Source organism: Vitis riparia, chromosome 9 (genome assembly GCF_004353265.1).
Source record: "Vitis riparia cultivar Riparia Gloire de Montpellier isolate 1030 chromosome 9, EGFV_Vit.rip_1.0, whole genome shotgun sequence".
Taxonomy (NCBI): Eukaryota; Viridiplantae; Streptophyta; class Magnoliopsida; order Vitales; family Vitaceae; genus Vitis; species Vitis riparia.
In genome coordinates this window covers 12541522-12563627 of record NC_048439.1, presented here as the reverse complement: position 1 = coordinate 12563627, position 22106 = coordinate 12541522, and the positions used below count along the sequence as shown (strand labels likewise).

Here is a 22106-nt window from a genome sequence, read left to right as displayed (position 1 = left end):
CAAGTCAAGGTTAATTAAGGTAAGTCTTACCTTTCATAAAATTTATTTTATTATGCATAATTCAATTTTATTTGTTATATATAGTTTAATTGATATTATCTAATTCATATGGAAATGTAATTGTAATGTTTATCTATTTCATATACGCATAATTCAATTTTAATTTTTATTAGTAATGATTCTTATCAATTTCATGAATATGCAAATTTAATTTAATTTAATTTAATTCTTATCAAAATTTTATTGTAATGTTTATCTATTTTATATATGCATAATTCAATTTTAATTTTAATTTTTATTAGTAATGATTCTTATCAATTTCATGAATATGCAAATTTAATTTAATTTAATTTAATTTAATTCTTATCAAAATTTTATTGTAATGTTTATCTATTTCATATATGGATAATTCAATTTTAATTTTAATTTTTATTAGTAATGATTCTTATCAATTTCATGAATATGCAAATTTAATTTAATTTAATTTTAATTTAATTCATATTGAAATTTTATTGTAATGTTTATCTATTTCATATATGCATAATTCTATTTTAATTTTAATTTTTATTAGTAATGATTCTTATCAATTTCATGAATATGCAAATTTAATTTAATTTAATTTAATTCTTATCAATTTCATGAATCTACAAATTTAATTTAATTTAATTTAATTTAAATTTAATTCATATTGAAATTTTATTGTAATGTTTATCTATTTCATATATGCATAATTCAATTTTAATTTTAATTTTTATTAGTTCTTATCAATTTCATGAATATTAAATTTCTTACATGTTTTATCTTTAATAATTTTAAATTTGATATTAGTTTCATAATTCAATTTTAGAAAATGGTTAGTGAAAGCGGTATCATGGGTCAAGATCCTTGTTGGAAATATCGTACACCTATGGAAGGGAACAAAAATGGAACAATATGCAATTACTGTGGGTTGACAATAAAGAGTGGTGGGATTACTCATTTTAAATTTCACCTATCACATACAGACCCTAATTCAAATACAAAAAAGTGTCCTAACATGCCTCCAAAAGTGAAACAAGAAATAAGACGACTTCTAGAGCAAAAAAATAAGGCAAAAGCGAAGAAAGTTGCAGATATAGAAGAGATTCGATCAGAACTGCGAGACACAATGGGAAGAAGACATAGGCATGTATCTAATGAGGACGATGAGGAGAACCTTGGTGGTGATGATGATGTGTATATGTATCTGGCTGACATGCACCCTGATGAGAGACATGCTTATAAAGAGGCGGTTCGAGCATCAAAAGTTACTGAATGGAATCGACAACAAGAAGAAAATTTTATAAAAGGCAAAAGAAAAATAGGTATAATATTAATTTGAATTATTACTGTTTCTTATCAACTTTATCAATAATATTAAATTAGCATATATGTTTAATTTTAATAATTATAATAAGCGAGTCTTCACATCCAACCAATCCAACAACAAGGCAAATGCGAAAATCGCAAAGTGTTCGATATTCAGATCCATCACTGCCTGATGCACCCTCATTGTATAAATCTTCAGTAGCAAGACAGAAAAATATGAAAAATCTTTTCAAATGTGGTGCCATCAAGGAAACCATGGGACGTTTGATCAGTAAGTTCTTCATATATGAGAGTGTTCCGCCCAGTCAAGCAGACTCTCACCACTTCAAGAACATGATTGTTGGTGCACAACAAGCAGGTAATTACTATAATTTTAAAAGTTGTATTCATTTTAACAATATCATTACTATTTATATAGTATGATTGCCACAAATGTTCATATATGCTTTAATTATATATGGATGGTAGGTATGGGTATAGAACCACCGTCTCCTTATGAAATCAAACACAATTATTTGGATATGGAGTACAAAGACATGGAAGCTTATGTCAATATTCAAAGAGAAAAGTGGAAGACTTATGGATGCACGATTATGTCTGACGGATGGACTGGGCCCACGAAATTAAGCATAATTAATTTCCTGGTATATTCAAAAGGTAGCACAATCTTCCTCAAATCTATTGATGCATCAAATAATATAAAGGACAACAAATACATATATGGTTTGTTGAAGGACGTGATCAAGGAAGTTGGCAAACAAAATGTGGTCCAAATAGTTACAGATAATGGGTCGGCATTCGTGAAGGTGGGGAAGTTGTTAATGAAGAAATACAATCTTTATTGGACTCCGTGTGCAGTACATTGCATCGACTTAATGTTCGAAGACATCGGTAAAAGGACGATTGTTGCAAATGTGATTACAAAGGCTCAAAAGATAACCAACTTCATTTATAACCATGGTTGGTTGCTTGCGCAGATGCGGAAGGTGTGTGGTGGAGACATAGTTCGTCCTAGAGCAACAAGATTTGCAACCAATTATATAGCCCTCGACAGTCTTTTGAAAAAGAAAGCAAACTTGAAGAAAGTGTTTATCAATGATAAATGGGCACAACACAACTTAAGTCGCACATTAATCGCCAAAGAAGTTGAATCACTTATGTTTGACCATGCGTACTGGGAATGAGTGGGAAAGCTAGTGTCAATATATGAGGCGCTATACACAGTTCTTCGCATTGTCGATTCAGAAGTTGTTCCTACAATACTATTTGTGTACGAATTGATTTGAGTTATGAAAGAGAACCTCATTCAACTTAATGCTAAAGAATGGGTGTTAGAAATAATTGCAGATCGTTGGGATAGAACTCTTAAACATCCTCTTCATGCAGCAGGTAAGTATTATTCATCTTTGAAATTTATTGGTATTTAATATGTTTCTTTCATAACATTCTAATTTTACATTTCTACTTTACTATTGTAGCATTCTTTCTTAATCCAAGATTTCAATATAAACGTGGAGTTGGTACTGATCCTGATCTACTTCAAGCTGTTCATGAAGTCTTTGCGAAATTAGATCCTACATCAGAAGGTCTTAGTCAATTTGGAAATGAGGTAAATTATTAGAGTTATAATATAAATTAAATAATTGAATTTCATTTACTCAACTTTTTCACTTTCAATTATTTAATATGTAGATTATACTATTCCGAGATGCAAAAAAAGGATTTGGTGATCGAGCAGCTATTGCTTCGAGGTTAGAAATGGTTCCCGGTGAGTATTATTTGTGAATTAATAATTCATTTCATTAGCATATTATTGTAACTTTCCAATATAAGTATTGATATCATTTATTTCGTTGTAGCTGAATGGTGGTTCATGTATGGAAATCACACTCCTACATTAAGAAGGTTGGCCATCAAGGTTTTATCGCAAATTGCATCATCTTCAGCTTGTGAGAGAAATTGGAGCACGTTTGCCTTAATTCATACAAAACAAAGAAATCGGCTTGCTTACCTGATGCTCCAACAATTAGTTTTCTGTTATTATAATATGAAACTAAAGATAGGTGACATGGAAGCAGAACATGACAAAGTTGCAGAGAAAGATTACCTCGATTTACTTGACATTGCAATTGAGGTTGGTGAAGAAGAAGATAACCAATTGTTTCAATGGGTTAGATCTCTTCATTTAGATGATGAAGATGGAAATCCCGACCCACGAATTGCCGCACATGTCCGAGAAGCAGGTGTTGATGTTGATCGAGTGTTATCCGAAGAAGGTCATACTGATAGTTTCAGCCAAGACATGAGAGATTCATTTCGACAAGGAATTTCTTAGCCGACAGTCACTTCTCGACCTTCTTTTGACTCCACGAGTGTTGAACATAGTAGTAGACCTAGTGCTATTGGTACTTCCGCTTCCGGTTATGATGGTTCAAGAGGAGAAGGGACCAATGATGGTAGCGACCCTAGAAATGATGAAGGGGATGTTAGACAACAACAACAAAGTGGACAACCATTGGCATTTACTTGTGAAGATGATTTCACACATTATACTCAAGATGAAGACCACGACTCTAGAAGAGCCGGTCCAGGTGTTGGAGCCATTGGAAAGCCATATAGAGGAAGATAACGAAGGATGATGCTATACAATGAGGACTCATTGTTGGCCAGTTTTGAGTCGATGAGTGTAGAGACTCAATTCAGTGATTCATCAAACGAAGCCAACATTTATGCCCCTTATGCAATGAGTTATGGTCAGCCTCCTCAAAATCTTTCAAGTTCCATTGATGAAGAGTATGAAAGGTATAACTATCCTTCTTCCACACAAATGCCATACTACCTTCCACATCAGCTGCAACAACAAGGATTTCAAACGAGCACATGGGAAAACCCTGGATTTCCCATCCATGGACAAGTTGTCAGTAGGACTCAAGAAATTTATGCATGGCATGTTCGTACATACAATCAATACTATCGAAACTCCATGTCCTGGTATGAATATTGTCTTCAACAAGATGGGCTCACTTCATCTAACAATAACAATATGATGGAACCACATCGATCTTTATTTTGGTATTAAGGACCATTGCAATGTCATATGTATTATGTTTATGTGTAAATTGTTTTCATTTAATAAAATCAAATATTTCTTAACTCAATTCTAACTTTCTAAGTGTACAATTCCAAATTTCATATTTTCTATTCTTAAAATTCAAGTATCGTAAACTGTTTACCGATATTTTTTTCTTTGACCATATTTATGTTAATTACACTTATAAAATAACTTTAACATGTATATTCTTGCTTATTTTATCATTCTTTGGATTTTTCTAAGCATTCCCATCAATTTTGGATAATTTTTGTCTCACCGATATTTGATGAAAATTATCCACCGATATTTCTCCGATATTTCCGATATATCCGTAAAATCCAAGTACCGATATATCCGTATTTACCGATATTTCAATCCTTACTTATAATGATAATCAAATTGAAAAATACTTGGAACCTCTTAAACACATTCTTATAATTGAACAAAAAAGCCAAATCAAAGTAATTATGTTTTTTAGTTTCAAAAACTCTCTTATGTTGATAAGAGAAAATTACATATTCATATGCTTATAACTTGTCTTCTTAATTCATTAACACACTGGAGCTTTTCCAGCTTAGTGTTACATCATTTATGATCTCAATTGATATGAGAGTCACTATCATTCTAAGCTTGGCGATGCTAGACTTTTAGTGAGACCAAATGGTTTTTTTATATATTCCAATATTTCATAAATATCATTAGTGTGAGGGCTTTAATTATGATTTTCTTCTTTCCCTGTGTATGTCATGAGCATGATATGGGAGATAATATTGGGCCTATAAAATTGAACTTATATGTTCCATTTTGAAAATGTTGGTTCATTTTGATTGAGAGCTTTATTAATTTTGCATGATTTCAACTAAAGCCAAAAATTAAGTTGATTGTACTACAACTAGTGATGGCAAATAGATATTAAAAACAATCAGATGAAAGCACATAGTTGATTTCTATGGTGATGAATCAAAATGATATTTTTTTAACAACAAATAGATGGATTATGTTCATTAGAAAATAACATGATGCTGATGGAAGTTATAGTATATTATTTTATAGATGAATAGATTGAGATCCCCCTAGTTTTGACTTAAAATTGGTTCACGAATGAATTTATGGTGAATGTTGGTCCAAGAAGCTCTAGTTTAACAAATACAAAAAAACATATCCATATAACAAACATTGAACTTTTTGCACATTTATATATATATATATATATACTAGCTTTATAAGTGTTGGAAAGTATACTTTAAGTTTGGGAATTTCAAAAAATAAAAAAATAAAAAAAGATTTGGTTTCTATTAAGTCAATTAGAATAATTAATAATTTGGGATATAGATTTTAGTTTCTAAATTTGAAAAATTAACTTCTAAAGGTTTCTATAGGTTTGTTATTAAGAGTTTCAATTTATGTAAATATGAATATTAATTTATAAATAAGGGAAATATAATAATTTAATCATTAGTTACATTATACTTGGAATATTACATAATCAACTTTTTTGAATGGAGCCAAACATGAATGATTATAATTGATGATAATATTAATAAAAAATATTTGAAAATTACATAACTAAGAGTGCGTTTGACAGTAATTTTAGGAAGTGTCTATAGTATTTTCAATACTTGAAATTTTTTGTCTTTCAAGTACTAAAAATGTTAGAAATACTTCCTACAATCACTGTCAAACACACTCTAAGTTGGCTTGCCATCATACCTCATTTAATAAGGTTAGGCCTAAAGTCTTGCAACCATAATAATAAGTGTTTAAAGATTATACAACTAAGCAAGGTTACAAACAACTTCATTTGACAAACTTAGACCCAAAATCTGGCAAACCAACTAATGCAAATTGATAATAGTTTTATGGTATCTTAATACCTTTCTTAGCCTAATGCCCTATTCTTTCACTGGACATGGTAACAAAATAGTTTAAATAATAATTTTTTTTCTCCCTCTAATTATAGTAATAAATAATCAACGTTATAATATTTTATCTTTAAAATATTTGAATATGAATATTTTCAAATCTAATAATTTCTTTTAATATTTATAAAATTCAATTTGGTTTTTGAAAAGATGTTTTAAATTTATTTATTTATTTTTCATATTTTTCCAAAAAACTTAAAATTAATCAAAATGTTTAAAATATGTAAAATTATCTTAACTTTAATTTTTTAATTACATCAATTATCAAGAAAATAGAGACATTATTTTGTTTATGGTAGAAATATTTTAAGAAATACTTGAAAAAAATTTCTATACTGACAAAGCTAAATGTGATGGGATAAAATGAAAGAAATAAAATCAAGTTATTACTTTTTTAAAAATTTCTTAGAAAAACACAAAATATCTCTTAAGAATCAAATATAATTAGAGCTTCAATTTTATTTTACTTTTTATGCTTTGCTTTATAAGGAATGAATCTTTATAATGTGCCTCCTCCAAATAGTGAAACTTTTCGCTATTGTTTCAACCAACTTAGTCTCAAAATCTTTGAAAATCCAAAGCCCTAATTCTCTGTTTGTTTCCTAAGAAAATCAAAGAAACAAAAAACAAATTTTCACAATCTCAATCAATGTGAGTATCACCTTCTTTCTTAATTGTTTGGCGATTAAACTATCTCCACCCCTCTATTGTTAAATATTCTTCTCAATCTCTCAATTTCTTTATCTCTCAATTATCCCTCATGCTTGTGAATCCCTCTTCTTCTTTTTCTTTTTCTTTTTCTTCAACCTTTATAAGCAATGTGTAGGCTCTTTGGTGAAGTTGTGCGTATCCTCTACTTGGATGTGTCTCTTACTAAGGTATTGTCCATTTTTTTTCTTGAATTTTAATTTTTTTTTAGCTTGAGTTGTGATTTTTTTTCAGTATTTAATAAATTACTCTTGATCATACAATATAACATTTATTAGCTTTGAAAAATTCTAAGAGTTTAAGTTTTTATTGGTGAATCCATTGCTTTTACGTTTTGACTAGGGGATGTTAATTCTTCAGTTTCATTATGGTTTTCGATATACGATATTTGGATGAATAAGAAGCCAAAAATTAATAAAAGAATGAAAAGATAATTTTCATAACATTTGAAATACATTGGAACTCATAAAACATGGCTAATAATTGTTCGATTTAGTCTACTTCCTAATCTAGTAGGTACATTTGGAAAAATTGACACCACATTAGCTCAATGGGTGAAAATTAACTTTCCATTTTGTTTTTTTATATAAAAATTCTATTCACTTAGGAACTCCATGCATATTTAATTTCAATATTTTTAGTGGCTATCATATTTTTTTTATCGTGTTTTTCACCTTGTGGTAAAAACCTGTCTATATGTAGAGTACCAATAAGAGATAATTATGGATTATAGTAGTGATTAGAAATTGGTAACAAAATTTCTCTAATCTTATGCCCATTTTAATAATTTATGCTCATGTAGAGGGTACAAAACATTATTTGATTCACCATTTCTTAGAATTTGAAGTACCACTATCACAAGAATGTGATTGTTGTATTCTAGGACATGATTGTAACTAAACTAGAAGCACTTGAATGAGACAAATTCACCTTAAGAACATAGTCAAACTCTAGCCTCAATTCATCTTATTTTTTATTTTTTATTTCTATTTTCTTTATTTATTTAGATTTCATGGTTATTAGTGCATATATATTTCAATAATTCACACAACAGTTCTTATTGAAGCTAGAGAATTTCCTTAGAATATTATTCAAGAGGTGGCAACAAAAAATGTTGTTCTACTTCACAACTCTAAAGCTTGCTCGGTTTTACAAAAGGATGCCCTCGTTTCAAGGGAGGTGAAAGTAATGTGCAAGTATATTCAACTGTGGAAGCTTAGAATCATTCTCATTCCCTATGCAAAAGCAACATCCTCAATGATTTGGACAACATAGTACATAATGTGTATGATCATATAAATACTACAAAGGAATTGTGGGAGTTTCTTGAGCAAAAAGTATATGATAGAGGATGTTGCCTTAAGAATTTCATAGTTAACAAAGTTTAAGATTAAAAAATGATAGGCTCTAAGATAGTCATGAGTGAAGTCCAAGAGTTACAATACATTATGCAAGGAAGACACGTAGAAAAGATAATGTTGAGTGACTTTTCTAATTTTTTTTCAAAATTATAGCTTCGACAAAGATACAACTCCATATATATGAGTTATGGAAAGGATAAAGACCTTTTTAAAAGTTCTTGAAAGTGTTAGGGTATTTGGTTGGAACATTTGTCTCTAACCCTAAAGGGGTTCAGTGATGAAAATTGGATATCTAATAGAAAGGACTTTGAATCTATTAGTGATTATGCATTGATATGAAAAGAGAGGTTATATCACGGAAGTTCTTAAAACAAAGGTAAATTACTAGATCCACCATGGGATCTAAATTTTTAACATTAGACAATCTAGGCCTAAAAGAAGCACAATGACTTTATAATTTCCAAGAGGGCATATAATGCTAGCTAAAACCTATGCTCAGCATCAACATATATTGTGATAATCAATCAGTTACTCAAAGGGAACAAAATCACATAAACAATGGTAAATCTCAACATCTGTGAAAAACAAAATGCTATGAGGTAGTTACTTTCAAATGAAAACCTTGTGGATCCACTTAGGTTTATCAAGAGATCAAGTTAACTACTCATTAAGGGGAATGAGTAAAGACTATGACTGAAAATTATTCATAATAGTAAACCAAACTAGCTTACTAGAGATACCAAGATTTAAGTGTAAAGGGACAACTTAGTTATGAATAAATTAAAGCAATAGAAATATTATCTCTCATACATATTCCCATGATGAAATAGTTTTGTCTACACCGTGAATCAAGCTAAGCTTTGATGATAAGGAGTCCTATTTGAAAAACCATGTGGAGTATGATAGGCTTGCTTTTAATTAATACTGTTTTGAGGTTGAAATTCTCTAAAACACTCATTAAAACTTTGAGTTCAAGGCTAAAATATACATAATTGTTAGAATCAATGATGTCTGGGAAGGAGCTATGTGAATACTATTATCTTGGTTTATATAAAAGTTAAAAAGTTCAAGACATCACGTTATATGATGATTTGCTAGTAAATCCAATAATATTTCACCAAAAAAATTTCAATGCCACAAGCTACCTATATCCTAATGCAACTTCTATCTAAACAATACTTTCTCAAGTGTCTACATGTCATTTGCATATGATAAGTAAATTAATTTCCTTCATGCGAGGGATTGTTGGAAAAAATGTATTTTTAAATAATGATAAAAGGATAACTTTGAACTAAAATTGCATGAGGCCCTTGAAAAGTTCAAGATAGGACCAAATTGGAATGCGTTCATCTCCATAAGTAGATGAACTTAATATATTAACATGCTAAGACCATTTATGGGTGCATGAGAAAGGAGCTCAAAATGACTTATATATTCATGGAAAATGTTGTGGAAGAAAGTATCCCACATATGAAGGTCACTAGCTAGAAGAGGATTATAAGCATTTTGTAAGCTTAAAAGAAACATGGACTTGAACTTGAGCTCCTATACTCGTGGGACTAACTATATAGGTTTGGATTTGGGATTGACTTAGATCCACATGCCATAGGCTTAATTAAAATGTCCATCAACATGAAGTGTTATCTTTTCCATAAGGCAGACCTGTAGGGACCGAGCACATCTACATCTATAATGAGGGAACCCCTCCATGATATTCCGTCATTGCAACAGTCATCTATCTCTCCTTTTCTAAGTCATTCCCATGTGGGGTATTCCATTCCAACCAAGTGTGGTGTTCCATTTCAATTGAAATGTGAGTTGTAAGTGTGTAGTTTCAAAGCATCTAAACTTTTGTATAGAGTTCAACACATTGTTTGATTCACCATTTTTTGTGATTGGAAGTGTGACTATCACAAGAAAGTGACTGTTGGATCTTGGCGATGATTAGACACACTAAACTGCATACACCTTGGCATAGAAAATTCATCTTAAGATTTAACATTAGTTTTTTTTTCCAATCTCATTTAATAATAATTAATTTTTATCTTTTTATCTTTTGAAAAAAATAATTTTTTAATGGGAAAAGCATATTTTTCTTATTATAATTATCTTTAAAATTCCTTGAAAGCTTGGATGTTCTTTCTTTCAATAATTTTGGTGACAATCATCTATCTTAATTCTATTAATATATCAAGTAAGAAATCTTTATGATTCTAGTTAAGCTAAAATTTTCATCTTCCTATTTATAATTTAGACAATCATCTATCTTAATTCTATTAATATTTTAAGTAAGAAATCTTTATGATTCTAGTTAAGCTAAAATTTTCATGTTCCCATTTATAATTTAGGTTTGGTTTTTTATGAAATACAAATGTAATGGTATGAGTGGAGTAGAAAAAGGTATATATCTTACATATTTATTTGATATTTTATTGGTATTTGTTTATTGATTTACAGTGAGAAGTTGGGTTTTCATAATGTTATGTTTTCTAATATAGGTTTGCTTTTAATGAACGGCAAATGCAACAACTTGAAGCTAGTGGGGAAAATGTGCAAATATTAGATATTTATTTTTATTATTCATTTATTTATTGTTTAAAGCTGAGTAATGACAAGATGTTTGGTAATACTAAAATAGACTATGCCAAAGCTTACTCTTCCTACTTCAGAAAATATTTTATAATTAAATTTTAAAATTTTATTTTTATTATAAATAAAATAACTATATTGTTAGTATTTTTTTTTAGTTACATAATTCAAAACTATAAACATTCATACATTATTTTATTAAAATGAACTAGTTTGAATTGTAATATTGAAAATTTTTTATCCAAAATTTAATGGGATTTTCATAATTGTTTATAATTTCTTTTATTTTTACTAATAATCATTTTCTTTTAGCTACAAAATTCATAATGTTATATTAAGTATCTTTTTGCAACTTTTATTTTTTGTAATTCAGCCATTCGTCAGAATCATCACATACTCAAATCCTCTCGATCTTTTACAATATTAAGTTTTGACACAATTTTTCTTTTAGGAATCTTTCTATCTCTACAATTAATAACTATATATATATATATATATTGTGAGTTTATGAGGCTTATTCTATCAATTGATTTATAAGGAATACATGTATAAGTACTGAAGATGAAACATAATATTCTATATAAACTTGAAAACTAAAAATCCAATAAGGAATACCCAGAGGGGTGGGGGTTTGAATGGGCTATTAAAAAAATTTCAATAAAAATTTGTATGTTATATCTAATTCTTTTATCTTACAAGGTTTTAAGGATAATCTATTCAATAAAAAAACCCTAAGGTCTAAGACTTACTAATCTAAATCCACTATTTGAAATCAAGTTACACAAATTTATTTTTCCCTAAAGACTTGCTCTCTAGTACTTGCAACTTGATTCACGTCCGCGATGTAGCAACCTCCTATTGCCCCCAAGTTTTTCTTTCAACTACTATGAAATGATAAAGGTCTTCAACCCAAGATTCAATGAACAATCCTTGAATGAGAGATCGGGAATGGTGTAACACTTTAAGCTTTTTCTCAAGGAGATCCTTTCTAAGGAATAAAAGGTCTCTAAAGACAATCTCAATGTGATATCTACACAATTTCTCCAATCTCTTCACCTTCTAGGGGTTATTAGGGTGGTATTTATAGGCAAAAGCCTAAAAAGTCCCAATTTTAGAAGGTTTCTTAATTGAAATTGTGTGAAAGTCTCAACAGAAATTGCATGACTAATCAAGCCAACTCATGGGCCACTTGAGCGCCTCAGGCACTCAAGCAGCATGGCTTGCTTGAATGGTCCTAAGCGCTTGAGCAGTCCTTTTCTCTTTCAAAAACCAAATTATAATCATTTTAATTTCAAAACAAAAAAAAACCGATCATCTTAATACCTCAACATAGCCTAATTTGCCACAAGCAAAACCTCTTTAGACACATCTGTGACTTCCCGATTGTGTGAATAACAACCCTTGATCTTCAACGGAGAACAAGTCACAATCTAAAAAGACTTCTATGACCAAACATTACAAGAAACGAAATTACCAATATTTATACAAGACTTACTGTCCTAACAAAATTAATAAATATTTATTTATTAATAAATTAACAAACTATTCATTTGTTAATAAATTAATAACCTCGTTAACAAAATGATTTCTCTTGATCTCACAATATCATTTTATAAGGGTTTTACTGTCTATAAGAGATCACTGAGAACTTGATTAATTTTATTGTCTATAATTTAAAATATCCTATTAAGACATACTATTTCTCATTATTAAAATCAAATACAAACTCTCTTAATGTGAAAATAAAATAAAATAAAATTAAGAAAAAGAAGTTTCTACAGACGTTGGATGTAAAAGAAACAGTAATGTGAAGACAAGAAGGGTATGCATGTAAATTCAGGAACCATAAAAGGCCAGCCTACAGTCTATTCATAACAGCACTGGCAGAGCAAAGCCACGTAGAGGCACACTGGCAAGTGGGAACAGCAATTCCGAACTTCAAATTTCTGAATTAAAGAGAAATTTATAAATTGGGCAGAATCCGAAAGCTAGGGTTCTTTCTATAAGAGACTTTGTTTGCATTATCTTCGATATCTTCTAGGCTTTAGATTTGTATAGAGATGGCTTCTGCAAGTAATGGGTTTGAAGCAAAGCTAAGAGATGTTGGGAATAGGCTTCTGCACCCTCCATCTTCTGCTGACGAACACTTGCCTCTTCTTGAAGTAACTCTCTTGCTTTATATATCAATATATATATGTGGGTGGTGCAATCAACATTTGAGGTGTTTTTAATTTTTCTTTGTTGATATATAAGTGATCGTTTCATATGCGTTTTCATTTTCCATCAAATGCCTACTAGGTGGATCCTGTTTTAATCCTATTGAATTAATTGATATTTTTTCTTTTCTTCCGTTGAATTAATCGCCTACTAGATCGTTTCGTACAGGTACGTTATCTGTGGGATTATGATTATAGCTTTATGGGTTATCCTTTTTCAATGACTTGACTGTTTTCTGCTTATTACTTGTGTTGAGTGTAACAATAAGTTTTTTGTGAATTGATTCATCCTCTTCTTTCATTCTGTCTTTCAGAAGACTGAATCTTATTTGGCAAAGGTGGAACAACAACCATGTATGTCAACAAAGATTACGCTTTCACCTCTCATGGAAGCATTGGTCGCAGATCAAATCTTGAATCATGGAAATGGTGGGGTCAAAGTGTCAGCTGTTGCCTGCATAAGTGAGATCACAAGGATAACGGCACCAGATGCTCCTTATGATGATAATCAAATGATGGTACTTACTTGATTAGAACCTTCGATTAGAAATACTATTGGAAACGTGACAAAGAACTAGAGTTACAAATTGGGGTATGAAATCAGAGAGCATCTTTAAAGTGTGGAGTTTTTTATGTTGGTAAAATCTCACGCGACATCAAAATTTTCCTTTGTGAAATGAAGACCTTTTATCTCTCTATTCCTCTTATCTTTCTCCCACTACTATGTTTGAAAGAGGTTTAGTTATCAGGATGATATGAAAAGAGGGTTGGGGGCAAAAATGGTGGTTTTTTCAAAAGGGGAGGGAAAGGGGATCGGATTGTGAAAAATGGACAGAGATTATAATTAAATCAAACCTATTCTAATAAAAATAACTGTTAGTGCAAAAAGAATCAATAACTAGGACATAAAAATTGAAAATGAATATTTTACAATCAAAATAGAAATTTGAAAAAAAATAAAATAAAATTATAGTTTCTGGAAATTTTTATTTCATTCCAAATTTTGAATATCAAAATCAATTTTTTTTTTAAAAAAATAATCATCATTTAAAATTTTGAATTTTTTTTTGGCAAAAATTAATAATTTCTAAAAGTTGTTATTTCAATCCAAATTTTGAAATATATGGATTTGGTCACACAATATGACTTTGAACCTACTTTGATTTTAGTCGATTTAATTTTGATTTAAAATAATGTTTAAAAATTGTTTCTATTTATTTGAAAAAATTAATTTTTATTTAATTAATTAATTTGGAATCACCACTTATTATTTTTTTTTTAAAATAAGATTGTAACCTGAAAATGGAGTGTATTAGGTAGTACTAAATCTGAAACGTATCAATTTTTGATAGGTAAGTGGATGCAACTTTTGGCAATTAATTAACTGATAAATGAAATCATTTAGACTATGTTTGGTTCCTAGAAAATGCAAGGGAAAGAAAATAAAAATAAAAAGTAGAAGGAAAGAAAAAACAATTAATGGAAAATAAAAATAGATTTAAAATCAATAAATTATTTTTACATGCTGCTTCAAACTCATTTCACTTATTTTCACTATTCAATATAAAGAGTAAATAATTTGAAAATATATAAAATTTTAATTAATCTTAATCATATATTATTTTCTTAATTATTTTCCATAGAACAACCAAACATAAGAAAATCATTTTCCTTAACTTTTTTTTTTTCTTTCCTTAGTACTTTCCGGGAACCAAACATATAGTTATAGTAATGTTCATATATCTATTGAAGGTAAATTACTCTTAATTACAAATTAGACAACTATTCTTCTAGTCAAATAAATTGAGCATTTTATCCAACAAATAGAATTCTTTAATGCATTCAAGTATACAAAATCTGTAAACTATCAAAATTACATTATAATGGACCATGCTCACATCTTAATTTAAAGCATGCCATAATTTATGTAACCTTATAATCATTAAACAATCAAAATTACCTTATAATGCCTACAAAAGTTTGGGCAATTTGTGGCATCAAAAGAAGAAAAACATAAGGGTAGAAACTATTTATTTCTTCTTGGATTGTACTCTATACACTTTGCTTCATTGACTTATAAAGCATGTCAAAGTAGCTATACTAAATAAGATGCGCTTTCTATCAACTATACCTTGACTTATAAGTTTTTTGTCAAGGTTACACTTTATAAGTCATGATAACCTTTAAATAAATTTTACATATATTATTGTTGCTTTCATATATGTTCAATATGTCATTGTTGCCATTTAAATAAGTAGTAATGACATATATAGTCTTATGTCAATAAAATATATGTCAACAATTGCTCTTTTTCTTGTAGTGGGATGTTTTCCAAATAGAGCTAGAATCACCAATTTTAATTGAATTTACCCTTAATCACTATATTCCTTCAACTCTACAAAATCAAGACACTATAACCACTAATCAACACCTAAATCGAGACTTTGCGCCATAGATCAACACTTAAACCAAGACACTACAACCATAGATCAACACTTGAACTGAGACACTATAGCCATAGATTAGGACCCAAACACTACAACCATAGCTCAAGACTCAAGTAGTTTAGGAGATGAAATTAATGGAACCATTAATCCTTCAATGTCGTAACATAAACACAAAAAAGTGAAGATGAGAGAAAAACCAAGTAAAACAGAGCATGAGCTTCATGTCTATTCAAAGAAGAGACATCTTCAAATAAAAGAATATTCAACTTTGCAGCAACTCCATGAGTCCAATCTAGGTACAAATTAGAACTCTACTAGTTCCTCAGATGAGTTATCAAGTAAACTTCCTTTGGTGTCAAGCCATTCTAAGTCCAAGTTTGAGTCAATAAAAAAATTAGATGTTCCTATTGCTTGTTGCAAAGGTGTCAAAACATGCACAAAACATCCTATGTTTAACTTCATATCTTATGAAAAATTGTCACCCTCGTTTTATTCCTTTACCACTCAACCCTTTGGTGTTTAGAAATTCCAAAAAAATATGTGCAGGATGCTCTAAGGGTTCTAGAATGGAAAAAAGCTATTATTGAAGAAATGGGGGCTCTTGAAAAAAAATGATACCTGGGAAATAGTTTATCTGCCTAAAGAAAAGAAAACAGTTGTCTACAAATGGGTTTTTACAATCAAGTACAATGTAGATGACTCCTTGAAAAGATACAAAGCTCAACTAGTGGCAAAAGGGTTTACCCAAACCTATGGTGTGGACTACTATGAGACTTTTACATCAATTGCCAAGTTGAATACAGTACGAGTACTCCTATCAATTGTAGTAAATTTAGATTGGATAGTCCAACAATTAAACATTAAGAACACATTCCTAAACAGAGATTTGGAAGAAAATGTGTACATGGGCTCTCCTTTAGGATTTGATGGAAACTATAGGTCAAAGGTGTGCAAATTAAAAAAGTCTTTATACAACCTTAAACAGTAACTAAGGGTCTGGTTTGATAAATTTACTCAATTAGTCAAAAAGTAAGGCTACACATAGAGACAAATAAATCACACCTTATTTATAAAGTTTTCATCAAGAGGTAAAATTACAATTTTAATTGTTTAAGTGGATGATATCATTCTCACTGGAGATATTTAACAGAGATAGACAGGTTGAAAAAGAGCTTAGCTATTGAGTTCGAAATTAAGGATTTGGGTTCCTTAAAATACTTCTTAGGCGTGAAGGTTGCAAAATAAAAAAGAGGGATTGTGGTTTCACAAAGGAGGTATATCATTGATCTCTTAAAAGAAATTGGTATGAGTGATTGCAAACCATCAGAGACACTTATGGAACCGAACTTGACTGGGCTTGGAGATAATGACAAAAAGGTTCCAATTGATGCAACAAGATACTAGAAGTTGGTAAGCTAATCTACTTATCTCATACTCGACCAAAAATAGCTTTTAAAATGAGTGTAGTGAGTCAATTCATGCACTCTCCATATGAAGAGCACCTTGAAGTCATCTATCAAATCTTGAGATACCTTAAGAGCACACTAGGAAATAGACTATTTTTTAGGAATAATGAACAACGTGGTGTTGAAGCCTATACTAATGCTAATTGGGTTGGATCAAGTTACTGATAGAAGGTCCACCTCGAGTTACTGCACATTTGTTTGGGGTAATTTGTTTACATGGAGGAGTAAGAAACAAAGCATAGTGGCTAGAAGTAGTGTTGAGGAAAAATTCAAAGCTATATCACATGGAATTTGTGAGATGTTGCGGCTAAAGCGTGTCTTAGAAGAGTTAAGGCAGCCAATCAAAGAAGCAATTAAGCTATATTATGATAATAAAGCTACAATCAACATTGCACATAACCCAGTTCAACATGATAGGAATAAGCACATGAAGATCAATAGGCACTTTATCAAGGAGAAATTGGAAACTGGTGTTATATGCATTCCATTTGTTCCTACAACTCAACAAATAGTTGATATCCTTACAAAAGGACTCATTAGGCCAAACTTTGAATTTCTGACAAGCAAGTTGGGCATGATAGACATCTATGCACCAACCTGAGGGAGAGTATCGAAATGTTAGGAGTTAGTTGGAGCTGAAAGTTAGGAGTTTCTAGTTTCTTTTTCTGTTTAATAAAATTCGAATTTTAAATTCGAATTGTTTAAGATAGGGAAATTTGTTTGTTATTTTGTTAGCTTATGTAGTTGAGAAATTTGTGGCAGATCTCAACTCTTGATGAGTCTATTTATTTGATGTAATTAGTTTCAATTTTCAATTTTCCAAAAAAAAAAAAAAAAGAGAAAAATCTTTCCCTTTCAAAATTTTCAACTTGGATGAAAAGTTTGGATAAATTTAGTTTTGAAACAATTTTATGGGTGGTATGGTGTGTGTGTGTATGTAAAAATTTTGATGGTGCATGATATTTGAATACAAGAATTATTATATGAAATCTATTGCTCATGTTTGAAGTATACTCTATTTTATTGAGATACAATTTGTTCTTGTTGGAACCAACTTGTTGATAGCTAAGCTATATAGATGAGTGGTTGGAGCATTGATGTAACTTATGAAAAGACAAAATAAAAATAAAAATAAAAACAAAACATTGGTGAAGGTGGCTTGAAATGAAAGATAAAAAGCAATAGGGGAATAGTCTGTGGGTAAGAGCCCCTAAGGAAGAAGGGTAAAGTACTCAGGGTGGAAGACCCAAAAAATCCTCAAGAAGATCTCTGGATGGATAAGTTGGGGGAATGGACGCATGTCTCTCAGTGAGAGCCCCTGATACTTTTAAGTTTATAATTTTTATAGGTTATTCAAATTAATTAATCAAGGTAAGTATATGATTTGAAAATTATTGGTTTATATAATTATATTTCCTATTGTTGAGTTAAATTGATGTTACAATAAATTGTTGCCTTATGGTGTACAAGATGTTTTGAGAACTTGTTTTATAACTCTATTGAGTTATATCTCACTCTTCTCTTTAAAATTATTTTCATACTAAGTTGAAGAGATTTAAGAAGGAAATGTACATTTATGTTTTGCGGTGACGAATAATGTTTTGTTATTTCAAAGCCTTCTAATATTAGTAGAAAACTAAATTGATGTAATTGTATGTACAAGTTACTTTTGCTTTTGCTAGAATAGCTTGTACAAAGTTTTAATGAAGTAAAAGAAAAGAAAATTTTGAAATGAAAGGTTTTATTTTGAATTTAGTTCTAGTTGGATTTTGGGTTGCTTTATGGTGTGTTTACCAAAAAGATCTTAAGGTGTAGAAAGTCCTTTAATAGAGGAAAAAGTTATTGCAAAATTTAAATAAATATTAAAAATACTAAGCTAAAAATAGAGTTTGTGTAGGTGGGCCACGGTGTTGGTGTAGAAATCTAAAACAAAAAGAAAAGAGGATGTACAAGGAGGGGTATGCTGATGATTTAAAAAGGACATGTCCACAATTTGAGTTAAGGTACGCAATTTGAATTGATAGTGCATAGGAAAGAGGTGCGTTGTGTGGTGTTTATTTACTTACTCTATAATCCTATCACTTATTTACTCTATAGCTACATTATGAACATATTTTATTTTATCAATAATGTAAATAACAAAATATCCCTCATTTAAATTCAATAAAAATACTTTCGAAACCTAATTCAAAGTAAATCAAAATTTGATTTTCCAATCTTAATTATCAATTGACAACTTTTACTGAATTTCTTTGAGAAAGAAGTTTACGCAAGTAAATTTTTAAAAGATAAAAATCTAGAAAAATTATTTTGAGTGTCATCAACTTAAAAACAACAAAATCCACATCTTTTTTATCTTGAAATTTTAAACTTTTAAACATGATTTGTTTTCCACATTGAAATTTTTGCATAGCTAAGACAATGTATAGGACTTATTTGAAGCCTCTCTTGAATCATGTTAGACACTTTTAAAACAAATAGAATTTTAAATTTCAAAATTGTAAAATAAAAGGGTTATGTTATTGTCATTATTTGGAAGTATAGTTATATTTTATAAAAATTCTAGTTGTTAGCTATATATTAGAATTCAAATTATTGGGTTTGAAAATAAATAGTTAGCTTAATATTATAGTACTATCCTTTTATAAAAAAATTCGACATAGACATAAGGGAATACCTTAAAAAAAAGATTCAAACTCTCTCTTTTTTGAGAAAATCCTTTCTTTTCTTTCAAGCAAAGAAAAGAATGGGGAAGTTAAAAAAAAAAAGGGAACTATGGATTCTTGCACAATGCGTTTTTATGTTATGACTTAAGTGGTTTTGTCGAGACGTATCTGTAAAAACTAAAAATCCTCCAGCAAAAAATAGAACTTGTTATTTAGTTATTTAAATGAGACCTCTTTTCCTAATCTCATTAAGTATTATGGGTTAACATTTCAAATTCCATAGTTTTAGAATTTGGGGTGTTATAGGTGTGTGCATTAAGTGTTTTTGCATAGTTTTGTCTCTATAATATTTAAAACTTCAGCACTGAATACTTAATTGACTCTAGGTTATAGTGGTGAAAGATAATAAAGTTTTAATTTACAACATAAGATAGTTCGGTGAATCCAGCCCTCAAAACCCTTATTAATTGAGTTACAACATAAGATTCACTACATGAGACATCCAACAAATATCATGCGCAAACTGGGTTCTAAAATAAAACAACTCTTTACGTCTATGGAGTTCTAAATCAATGGTTGCTCAGGAATGCATGCATTGGTCAGCAGAAGGTTCTACATTTGATGCTTTTCCATTAACATTAAGACAATGAGCATAAGCCGTCTTCGTTGGATCTGAGCTCTTTAAGTGGATATCATCAAGCACAATATTGTTGCATGAATTTCTGGTACCACAATTCAAAGATATCACCTCATCTCCACTTGAGGTCCCAGTTATTCTGGTGTACAATACATCGCTTATTGCCAGTGCACTGGTACCGCTCTTCAATATTTCAAGACAATGAGAAAAAGAGGTCATCAGCAAAACATGTCTCAAACTCGATGGAATAAAATATAAAAAAATTGGGAAGGGATCCACGCCTTACATGGTTTTTGCAGGCATTGTTAGGACAGTAAAATTGATCAATGACAATTGGGTAGTGGACATTGTCAAACATAATGTCTTCATATGTTATTTTCTTTACTTCTCCCTCCCCTCCCTATGGGACACAAAATTATAAAAAATAAAAAATTTGTGCTTTCAATTCTAAGTTGCCAGCTAAGAACTATGTTGTAATAACCACCTGCCATGTCTTGATCCTAACTCCAGTAGTGTTTCGTCCTGTAAAATTACAACTCCGTACATGTACTTCTGACACTGTGTCGAAGTCACCTGATCCAGGATCTCCCAGTGATCCAATGCTGCAAAATGTGAATTTTAGTTCTTATTTTTCACTTCATTATTCTAAAATTTGAATACATGTATTCCACTTACCTAATACCATGGCCAGGTCCACATGTGACGCCGGTTATATTGATAAAGGAACATCTTGCACTAATAGCAATGCAGTCATCACCTACATTATACAAATTATAATGATGGTGATTGTTGTAATACTAATGATGATGTCAAACAAGCAAATATGGATAAAATGAAAGAGAACAAAAAAAGACAAAAAAAAAACCTTAAGGTGGAGTTGGAAGGGGAAGATGAAAGATATAAATGAAAGCGATTAAGTTCATAGCATACAAGAAAAGGTATGTAGTTGGAGGGCTAAAACAGATCTAAAAAAAGTACCTGTTCCAATTTTGGAGTTCCGAACTTGAACATGGTTTGAGCTAGCAATGTCAATACCATCTGTGTTAGGGGCAGCTTCAGGGGCACTTATAGTGATGTTAGTGATGTTTGCTCCATCACATTTTTTCAAAATGATATGGGCTTTTTGGGGATTGATATGTGTCAATCCTTGAAGTACTAGGTTTGGGCAAGTATAAAACTTCAACGCCTGTCCCAAGACATACCAAATCTTACTATTTGTCACATTGTTAAGCCATGTATGGAACTTTGATTTTAATATGACATTTTCTGAGCAAAAAAATATTGGAAAATAATGAAAATGTCTTCTGCTTACAGCTACTCCCCTTCTCTCTTGCCATGAACCTGCCCCTTGGCCATCTATAGTTCCACTCCCGGTCAAAGTAAGCCCTTTCACATATGAGAAGAGAAGCCAATGATTGTTTGAAAATAGGGATTTATTGGTGCTTGCTATAATTTTTGCTGCTACCTGTGGAGAAATCAATGAAAACATAAATTAGCATGTTTTTAATTCCATAAATTAACATATTTCTATGTACCCATTTACTACTTTTTTTGTAATTATTATTTATATCAATAGTTTTTTTGTTAGAGTTTAAATAAATAAAATTTTTAATAAAAAATAAATAATTCACAATTTTAATTTTGGATAATTACAAT

At 30.2% G+C, this 22106-nt stretch overlaps 1 protein-coding gene across 1 annotated transcript; it reads left to right on the top strand.

Annotated features, from left to right (window-relative positions):
• The first annotated feature begins 13078 nt into the window (after positions 1-13078).
• On the top strand, positions 13079-13764 carry LOC117921826 (sister chromatid cohesion protein PDS5-like). The gene is made up of 2 exons (XM_034839782.1): positions 13079-13180; positions 13549-13764. The coding sequence occupies exons 1-2, from the start codon at positions 13079-13081 to the stop codon at positions 13762-13764; spliced, it is 318 nt and encodes a 105-aa protein (XP_034695673.1).
• Positions 13765-22106: the final 8342 nt, after the last annotated feature.

Coding starts and splice junctions, on each gene's coding strand:
- LOC117921826 (XM_034839782.1), top strand. CDS start 13,079: ATGGCTTCTGCAAGTAATGGGTTTGAAGCAAAGCTAAGAGATGTTGGG. Junction 13,181..13,548: donor AACACTTGCCTCTTCTTGAA/GTAACTCTCTTG, acceptor TCTGTCTTTCAG/AAGACTGAATCTTATTTGGC.